The following is a 9,646-nucleotide window of genomic DNA, read 5'->3' as shown; positions in this document are numbered from 1 at the left end:
ACCTCCATGGGCTGCAGGGGGACAGCCTGCCTCACCATGGTCTTCACCACAGGCTGCAGGAGAGTCTCTGCTCTGGCGCCTGGAGCACGTCCTCCCCCTCCTTCTTCCCTGACCTTGGTGTCTGCAGAGTTGTTTCTCTCACATATTCTCACTCCTCTCTCCGGCTGCAGTTTGTTGCGCAGTTTTTTTTTTTTCTCCTTCTTAAATACATTGTCACAGAGGCACTACCACCGTCCCTGATGGGCTCAGCCTTGGCCAGTGGCAGGTCCGTCTTGGAGCCGGCTGGCATTGGCGCTATCAGACATGGGGGAAGCTTCTAGCAGCTTCTCACGAAGGCACCCCTGTAGCCCTCCTGCTACCAAAACCTTGCCATGTAAACCCAGTACAGGGCTCTTTTTAGATAACTGTGTTTTAAAAACAAAACTAAATACAGTTCAGGTATGCAAGCATGCTGTTCACGTTCTCTTTTGGTCTAGTATACTTATACCACACTCCTTTTTTCTCTGCAGCCTTTTCCCAAGATTTGATTCCACTACAGCCACACATTTCATCCAGCCTGAATTCCTCCTAAGTCGTGGTGTCTAGCATTTGCTCCTGAGTGGTTGTAGGCTCTCAGAGGCAGCTAGCCAATACCAAGCATTGTGCACAAGGACTTAAGTAGAATTTAGACCAGATGAATCCAGGCCACAGGCTCCACACTTTTTATGACAAGTCCCATTGTAATACTGTTTTTCCTCCTTTCTTTTGGTCTTGATACTTCAGAAATCCCTGCAGAGTGGATTTGTACGTGGGTAAAAGTACACGTGCTCAGACACATATATGTGTCTGCATTGTTAGAAAAGAAAAATCTTAATATTCAGCTTCCCCAAAGGCTCTTTGAACACATACTACTTATTTCCTTTTGAATCATCCATATAAGTTTTATTTCCTTTTGAATCATCCAATATAAGTTTATATAACTAAGGGATGTCTGTTTTGTGCCTTGCGTTTACTGTTGTCAGTAAGAGCATTGTGAAAATATGAAAACTATTAGAATATTTTTAACAGATAATAATATTGCCTTACACATAGTGTATCTAATAATTCAGAATTTTTGAGTTGAAATAGAATTTTATACATCTTGTACAAATACTGTCAAATTGTATTTCTGATTACACATAAATATGCTTTAAAAGCACGCTAAAGTTGCAATCAAACACTGTGAAGTTAGGAAATGAGAATTAAGTTTACTTAATACTTACTTAGCTTACTATTTTTTATCGTAGATTTATTTTAACTAGAATTTCTCCACTGTATCCAAGTGCTTCAAAAACATGAATGAATTTTGCAGAATTTGCTTGAGATTGTGAAGGATAATTTTCCGTGGAGACATAGTCAGATAAATTCCAAGTCCTTCACAAGTATTCATGTCGTTGGAGTGACTGGTATGACCCTTTCTCACAAAAGTATGTCTTGGCCAAATTTGTTAGCATTTTTGTGAACCCATCAAAAAACACATGCCTGGTGTGGTGTGGTTGATCTCACAGTTGCATATCGAGTGCCTTTGTAGGAGTCTGAAGGCAATAGAGCCCTAGTGTGATGAGAAGGCTGCAATCATTTTTTTTTAACAGCTTTAAACACTTTCGGTTTCCATAATCTCATGTTGGACACCACAGAACTGTTTTAAATAAGACTTATTTTAGGAAAAAAAGAATGCTTGGGCTGATACATGGCACAGAAATTTTTGCCCAGGTTGTTATAGTTTGGCAAAGTTGGAACCAATTGAACAAAGAGCCTCTTCATGGAAAATGTAAAACTAACCTTAACTGAAGGAAATGCTATCAGATCCTTTTGTAATAAACTCAACTCTTCATTAGCTCCATTTTTCTTTGTTCAGATTAGTCTAAGTTATAAAATGAGCAGCCTTCTAATACAAAGAGGAATCTCTTTCCTTTGCATCTTGTCTGTAATTTCTGATATTTGTCTAGGAGCCCAGCTGTTTGGGTTCTGTTAGAGAAGCCCATTAACTGAGGAGTTAGAGTTGGTTTCATTTTTTTACTGTTTCTGGAAGAATTTATTTCAAAGTCCTTGTGTTACAGGGTATCCAAATGTCCGATTGAGATTGTATATTTAAATTTTCTAGAAATCCAAATAGTAAGTGTAGCTACTGGAGTGAAATGTTATATGGGTTTCCGCAAATACAAGACATGTTTACAGTGTCTGTGGCTTCAAAAAGAGATGGAAGCAAGCCATTAAAAGTTTTCTCCTTTGCCGTCGTTGCTGGAGGAGACTGAACTGTTTCAGAGCTGGTAGTGAAAGTAGATTCTATTTTCTAATTAAATCCTCAAGAGAAGGTAAACTGGTCTGCCTATGGCTAAGGCTGTCCTTGAACTTTTTTACTGGTTGATATTGATTTATTTGAAACAAAATACAGTAAATACAGGTAGGATGTGAATAAACATGTCTTTATAGTGCGTTATATATTTATGATGCATATTGTACATTATATTTATGATCAAATTTAGGATTCATTGCACACTCTTGGCTACTGCTGACAGTGTCTTTCTGACTAGCTAAGAGTTATTATCCAGATTTTCCACTAGGGGAACCTGGAGCACATAAAAGAGTTGTTTGAAACTCACCAATTTATACTTCTCAGCCATGCACAGACTGTCACATATCATGGCTTAATGGAAGGTTTCACAAACTCTAATGATTTTTTTCTTTCTAGGGAAAGTTATTGATGTTGATCATGGAATTATTTGTGAAAATGTTCCTATTATTACTCCGAATGGCGATGTGGTGGTTTCCAGACTAAACTTCAAAGTAAGATGATATGCAAGAACCTTCTGATTGTTGCCATCACATTAACATAAACAGCACAGAATTCATGTACCTTATGTTAAGTACTTGGAGGAGCATATGGATAAAAGGGGAAGTCCAGAAAGGTAGGCATAGTAGCTCAATAGAGGCAGACATAAGTTTATCCTGCTCGAAGAAAGAGAAGAGAGGATTTCTGGTGCTGTTACCAGGTGAAAAACCAACCTGAGATTTTCAAAGGTGTATATGGGAGTCTGCATCCATCTTTACTTAATTTCAATGAAATTGGGATGCTTTACTCACATAGGCTCCTTTAAAAGTCTGACTATACAGAAACAGTGAAAAAATTGAGTCTGTAGGTTTGCTTGATCACCACAAAGAGCAGTACTAACTAATAGTTCACAGCATAGTTCACAAGCCCAACTGTGGAGTCTTTACTCATTAAAAACTTGTATTGTTTTTAAAAAGCTATTCCAGATACCACTCAGGACCTGTTCACAATTTTAATGAATAACCTTTACTGAATTACTCCCATATATATCCTGATCTTAAGTTCCAGTGCAGGTGTTGCTATTTTAAAAAATAGTTGAAGTTATCAGAACACTAACGTGAATAATTCCAGTGGGTTCTTTAATTTAGCTAGAGTGTTCCTCTTGCCACCTCTGTTGGTATAGGAATTAGCAACTAGGAGGACAGGGTCCTAGCTATGGCAAAACTTGCAATGGCTTCAGTATAGGGATTTCAGATTTGTAAAATTACAACTTTATGGTCAAGGAGACAGTTATATTTATTCATTTGACTCAAGAGACAAAACCAACAGAAAATATAATGTAGTCAATATATTTATGTAAAGCATAGACAATGACATTGTGATTATGCATAATTATACACTCATATATACACAGGGTAATATTCAAGTGAAGAAAACCAAGTGCATCACACCCAAAATAACACTGGTAATTAAGCAGGAAAGGGCAATGTGAATTAAATTTTCCAAATCATTTGATCGGGCTCCCATAGCTTAAATTAGTATCACTGATGGGCATAGCACTGCTCTGTATGCCGTTAACACCTTTGGATCTAATCTGCATTAGAATAGTTGATTCTGGCTGTGGTGTATTGACATTGTGATATAGTCAGTGTAGTTTATAGAAATACTCAGACATTATAGAAATTATTTTCATTATTTCAGCCCACATATTTTATCTAATGCCACTGTTTCCAGAATAGTTGCATAAATATGTGCAGGTAATTAATGAAATGGGTTGATAATTTGATATAAATGCTCATGTAACTCCCTCTAGGGGTCTTACACTGTCTTGTGCCATATATACTGCATAGTAACATCTTTGCATTTTCATTGCTATTGTAGGTCCAGGAGGGGATGAATCTTTTGATCACTGGACCCAATGGCTGCGGAAAGAGTTCGCTTTTCAGAATTTTAAGTGGTTTGTGGCCTGTGTATGAAGGAGTTCTTTACAAACCTCCTCCACAGCACATGTTTTATATACCACAAAGGTATGTGTTTTGCTAAAGGTGATACCTTTTATCTGGTTACATTTATTTTGACCCTGCCTCTCTCATTTTCAATCTGTGGTATGTCCAGCCAAGGTAAAAGGTGGAAAGCACAACCTCAGCTGTGTGGAGAGTGCTAAAAAAAAAAGATCCCTTCTCGTTGGTGATGCAAATCTTCAGCCACTGGAAAGGGCTCACATACCCTCGTGATGGAGCCTATGCTCCCTTGATGGCTAAAGTCCTGAATGATTGGGATCACGGGAACAGACTAGAATCTGAAAGGAATTTGAAATAGACCTGATAGATCTTAATTCTGATTTCACTTTAAAACCAAAGATCAAAACAAGTGAGAGTGTTTTGGTTCCTAAATGTTGACTTGTTCAAAATAATTTTCAAAACTTCAAATTTTACACTACAAAACCAGAATCCAATCCAATATTAACTGCAAATTGCCTTTTTTATGATATGTTCTCATTTCACTAAGGGAAACATGGCTTTTTTTGTGCTTCATTTGTATTCTGACTTGCTGTTGGACTCTCAGAACATAATTTAATGCAATTGATTCTAGAATATCTCCTTAGAGACTTCTAACTAGGTTGTTTTGCAAAAGCAAAATCAAACACTGAGAATGTTTGATTGCTTTCTGTAGTTCATTTCTTCCCACAGGCAAAAGAAGTATTCATGGTACAGTTTGTAGTCTTGTTTAAAAAGTACAAGCTATTAAGCTGAATGTAAAATATTAACTGATGAGTAGATTTTCCTTGCAGCAGGTAACAAAGAACATTTATCTATAATTTTTTCAAATATATGTATAATTTATTGCTAGCCATTGTCATTTTTCTGAGCCACTTGAGGGTTTCATTCAGGAATTTGGAGCAAAATGCTTTATTAAATGTTTTTCAAAACAATATTTCAGAATTCCCATTGTGCGGGACGTTCTTAAAATCAGTTTTATTCTTAGGCAGAACAAAAGCTATTCTGAATTTTTTTTCTTGCAGAGAATCTTGAGTTTCAGCCACTTCTGTCCTCTGTGTGATCCCAGCCCATTCTCAGATCAACATCTGAGGCTAGCTTGCCTACAGCCCTTCCGCTTTACTTATGTCCCCTTTATTCTGTGAAAGCAAACAGACTCACATTGCGTTCAGGCAGATTCGCCGAGGTGCTGGTTGAGGGGATTGAATAACATCTGCTGGGGTTTCATTTCAATAAACACGGTTCTTTGTTAGCTGTTTCCCCTAACTTTGCAGTGCTGGGTGAGTTTGTCCAGCAGACCTCTTCTTCAGAACATTTCAAAACTTTTGGTCAGAAACAGAGATTCAACCAGCGTTTTTGCAGCCCTCTGTGACCGAAGCCATGTAGGGATTGGCATATCATCTTTGCAGTGTACCCTGGAGGTATCAATCATATGCAGTCCATCCTAATAGCATCCGCCAGGAGAAAGGGTGCTGCTGTGATGTCTTTGGGACATCTAAGTGACGTTGCCATGGCTCGGCTCTGTGGCTCTGTGTGAGCTCTGCACTCCTGGAGGTTTTTTTAGGCAGTACAGAGGTATTTCCTTCCCAAGGGACAGAGCAGTGTCTGGGTAAATGGGGCAACAGTGAGTGACAGGGAGGGATCTTCTGCAAAAGTGCTACACCTTGACTGTGGCTGAAGATTTTGAAGTCTACTTTGGCAGACAGTTCAGCTGTGTCAGTATGGATTCTGTAGGCTCGGAAGCGTGGCCTGACACTCATAAGTGTCTTGTATTTGGAAAGAGACTGTGAGACTGAGTCTTGTAGGGATTTGTGGGTGAATGTGGCTGAAGGGGTTGATAGAGGGCAGAAATCAATCAGATTTGTTTGTTAGGATGTCCTTGAGGATTTTGAGTTGCTTTTTTGCCCAATGTATTTGTTCTTTGGGCTTACAGAGTCTTAGATGAATACCAGAGACACTAAGAATGACTTGAAGGAGATTCAGTTTTAAATTGAAGTTTATACATTTCTGGACCAGATTTGCAACAGATCTGCTGGATTTTTAGGGCTTTTGTGTGGATTGCCTTATGTGGTCCAGGCATTTTTTTTCTGCCTGTATTCCACTTTTGAGTGTTTTAACAGTTCATTTCTTTATGGCCTAAATAAATTACACATTCAGTTGGGTTTTTTGTCTGTCCCCTGGCTCTAGAATACATTTAGAATTCATTTCTGGACCAGATTTGCAACAGATCTGCTGGATTTTTAGGGCTTTTGTGTGGATTGCCTTATGTGGTCCAGGCATTTTTTTTCTGCCTGTATTCCACTTTTGAGTGTTTTAACAGTTCATTTCTTTATGGCCTAAATAAATTACACATTCAGTTGGGTTTTTTGTCTGTCCCCTGGCTCTAGAATACATTTAGAATTTCTGTAGTGATTTGTAAATTGTTCTGAAGTCCCAAAATTAAAGCAGCTTGTTTTGGAAAGTCCTGCTGGTGCAACCATTTTGCTTATGAACCCTGTGCACATTGCTGCTTGGTCAGGATTACCTTCTGTTTGTTTATTTTTTTAGACATAATTCTAAAAGTTCAGACTGGAAAAGATAGTGCCCTGCCTACATTTCATCATGTATATATTTCAGCATAACTTCAGGGAAAATTTATGTTCCGGACTGAGAGGATCTGGGAGGTGGTAAGATGGTATCACCTGGATTCAACCTACCTCACTCTTTCGTTTGGTGGGTTGGTGAAAACTGTGGTATAGCAGAAGGCTCTTGAATTGGTGGATGTCTGTCAGAGCAGTGAATGAGAGTGACATCACTGTGTTTAAGTGTATACATTATGTCTCTGGTCTAAGAACATGGGAGACGGCTCTCCATGAGTGGACACAGTTATATGGTAAGAGCTTACTCCTGCGTGCCTGTGGCTGAATTTAATTCTGCATCAGCTCTCTTTGCGTCTTTGAGTCAAATGTAGGAACCTCATCTGCATGTGGTGAATGGTGGAGAATACAGTGACTACTAAGTAACAAAATACTCCACAGTAAATAGAAGCTCACTGAAAAGATTATTTTTTCATCTCTGTTTGTAATGTTCCAGCGTAGTATTCCAGAAATGCGTGGGAAATCATGTGTCTTTGCCGAGTTCAAAAGCTACACACAAAAGTATGATTTATTAAAAAGAGAATTATCTCATTGTATATTCCAAATTTCATCAGCACTGCAAACACTTTGTACTTAGCTTTACTTAGAAGTATGTAGGCTTTAAAACAGAGCCTTAAGAGTCCCTATCTTTTTATCTTTTTAGAATGCTGAGCATCATTATACTGCTTTTTTTAGATTTTACCTCTGTGAATCATTGCGAGATTTTTTTATATAGGGCCAGGCCATGCAGAATTTGTCCTTAATCAGTCACAGTTCTGGTGGATGCTGATGGGACAAACTGCCCTTTTGGGGGACAGGGAGAGAGAAGCCCAGGGATTTCTGTGAGTGTGGCTCTGCCGCTGTCCATGACAGGCCTGTAAAAGAGGAGGGTGGGCAGAAGAGAGGGAGGCTTTAAGAGGCTTTAAGCAGTCCGGCATCATATTGGTGCCAAAAGCAGCTTGTTTTCATGGATGGATCAGTGATAGGAACTGGTCACAGCTCAACAAGTTGTCACATCTCATTGGAGCCTCAGTAACTGGCAGAGTGTGTGCTCTTACCCCTTCTTCTACTTCTCTGTCCCTCATTTGCGAAGTAAAATTCATTTGTGTTAATGACCTCTTTGCATTCCTCTTTTAATTAACTGGTCAAGAAAGTAGCATGAATGAAAAAATAAATGCTTGTGGGTGCTTTAGTTGGTAAGGAATCATGATTCAAATCAGAATTCAGAAATATAATTTTAAATAATAATTAATAGAAATATGTAGTGGGTAGCATGAGTACTGATGCTAAAGATATGACCACAAGATGTATATGTAGCACTTAGGGAATTAAAGAAGCAGTCAGTCCTTTCAGAGTATATCAGCAGTGTATATGAAGCCTGATTTCTCAAGACTGTGCCCTGTTCCCACTCTGTTGGTCTTAAACATGGGAGGAGACTCCATCTCTGCACAGAGAGCTCTAGCATACAATTCCTCCTAACATTTACTCCAGCTCTTCTTGCTCTCAGCTTTTTCAGTTGTAAGGAAACACAGATTCTGCACATGTTGTCTCTCATTTCATTAATTCTCCCTCGTTTGATATAAATGCCAGCAGAATTGCACACCTACATGCTTGCAGGTTACCTTGACAACACCACAGGAATATTCCTCAATGTCTCTGCACCATAAAGCTGCAGTAAAGCTGTAATCACCACTGGGTTATTGATACAAATTATTAATCATTTTCTGCCAGCTGTGTCTTATTGTCTTATTTGCATGGAGGAATGTCTCATATTATTCATAGCATAGCATTGAATTCACTGATTCACATTCGTAGAGCTCAGAGTAATTCTTAATCCACTGTACTTCTTTCTTCTGGTCCATTGTTACTGTTTTTTCTCTCCAGCTTGCTTCTACTGTAATTTGGGTATTTTTGTGAGAGAGGCATGTTTCTCCGGTAGTATGCATAGTTTCTCTGTAATTCTGTGTGTCATTCTAGTAGAAGACCAACCCTGACCACTTTCTTGGTGGTCACAGTGACAGTCCAATTCTGTATTCTCTCTCTCTTTCTATTGCTCATTCAAGTAGATCTCTAATATTTCTTTTCTTCAACCTCAGGCTTGTCAGATGCTAAAATGGAGGCAAACAAAGATGCACTAGTATCAAATGTTGTTTGTTCTTCATCGTTTAAGATTTATATACTTATATCTTGCTGTCTTCTTATTAATGCTAAGACAGTATGGAACATAACAGTTTAAAGGTTTATCTGGCCCTCCTAAGCTGTTTGTTTTTGCATACGTCTACTCTGTTTCTGGTATTTTATCTGGGGTTCCTTTACAAGTCTTTTCCTGTCTGGTGTTTTTCCTTCTGTATTTAAAAAATATTCTTGGCTCCTAAACAAAATTGCATCAGCTACAAGGATACATTTCCTCTTCTTAGCTCTATTGAGTAATCCAAATGTCTGATGTGATTTGCCTCAAGTAGTCCAAGGACGTTCATCATGTGGATGAAACCAAGCAAGAATATTTCAGTTCTAAGTAATATAAATAATAAAGTGATAAAATAAAAGTAATTTTTACATTATAAGCACATGAAAATTTGAAGATTATAGCGTGATTCAAATATTATCTTAAGCATGGAGGTAGTTAGTAGTGGCCACTGTCATTAAAATATGGTTGTTTCCTAAGACAATTCTTGATTACCTGTCGTGGTTTAACCCCAGCCAGCAACTAAGCACCACACAGCCGCTCGCTCACTCCCCTCACA

At 38.5% G+C, this 9,646-nt stretch overlaps 1 protein-coding gene across 1 annotated transcript in view; it reads left to right on the top strand.

The window, feature by feature from the left end:
* The window catches only part of ABCD2 (ATP binding cassette subfamily D member 2), a 52,049-nt gene that overhangs the window by 11,860 nt on the left and 30,543 nt on the right, over window positions 1-9,646 (top strand). Inside the window, exons 5-6 of the mRNA XM_009289026.2 lie at window positions 2,711-2,805; window positions 4,172-4,317. Of these exons, the coding sequence (XP_009287301.1) occupies window positions 2,711-2,805; window positions 4,172-4,317 (241 nt within the window). The remainder of the gene's footprint in view (window positions 1-2,710; window positions 2,806-4,171; window positions 4,318-9,646) is intronic.

Source organism: Aptenodytes forsteri, unplaced genomic scaffold (genome assembly GCF_000699145.1).
Source record: "Aptenodytes forsteri isolate BGI_AS27 unplaced genomic scaffold, ASM69914v1 Scaffold137, whole genome shotgun sequence".
Taxonomy (NCBI): Eukaryota; Metazoa; Chordata; class Aves; order Sphenisciformes; family Spheniscidae; genus Aptenodytes; species Aptenodytes forsteri.
Note: the sequence above shows the minus strand (reverse complement) of the source record. Positions and strands in the feature narration are given on the sequence as shown.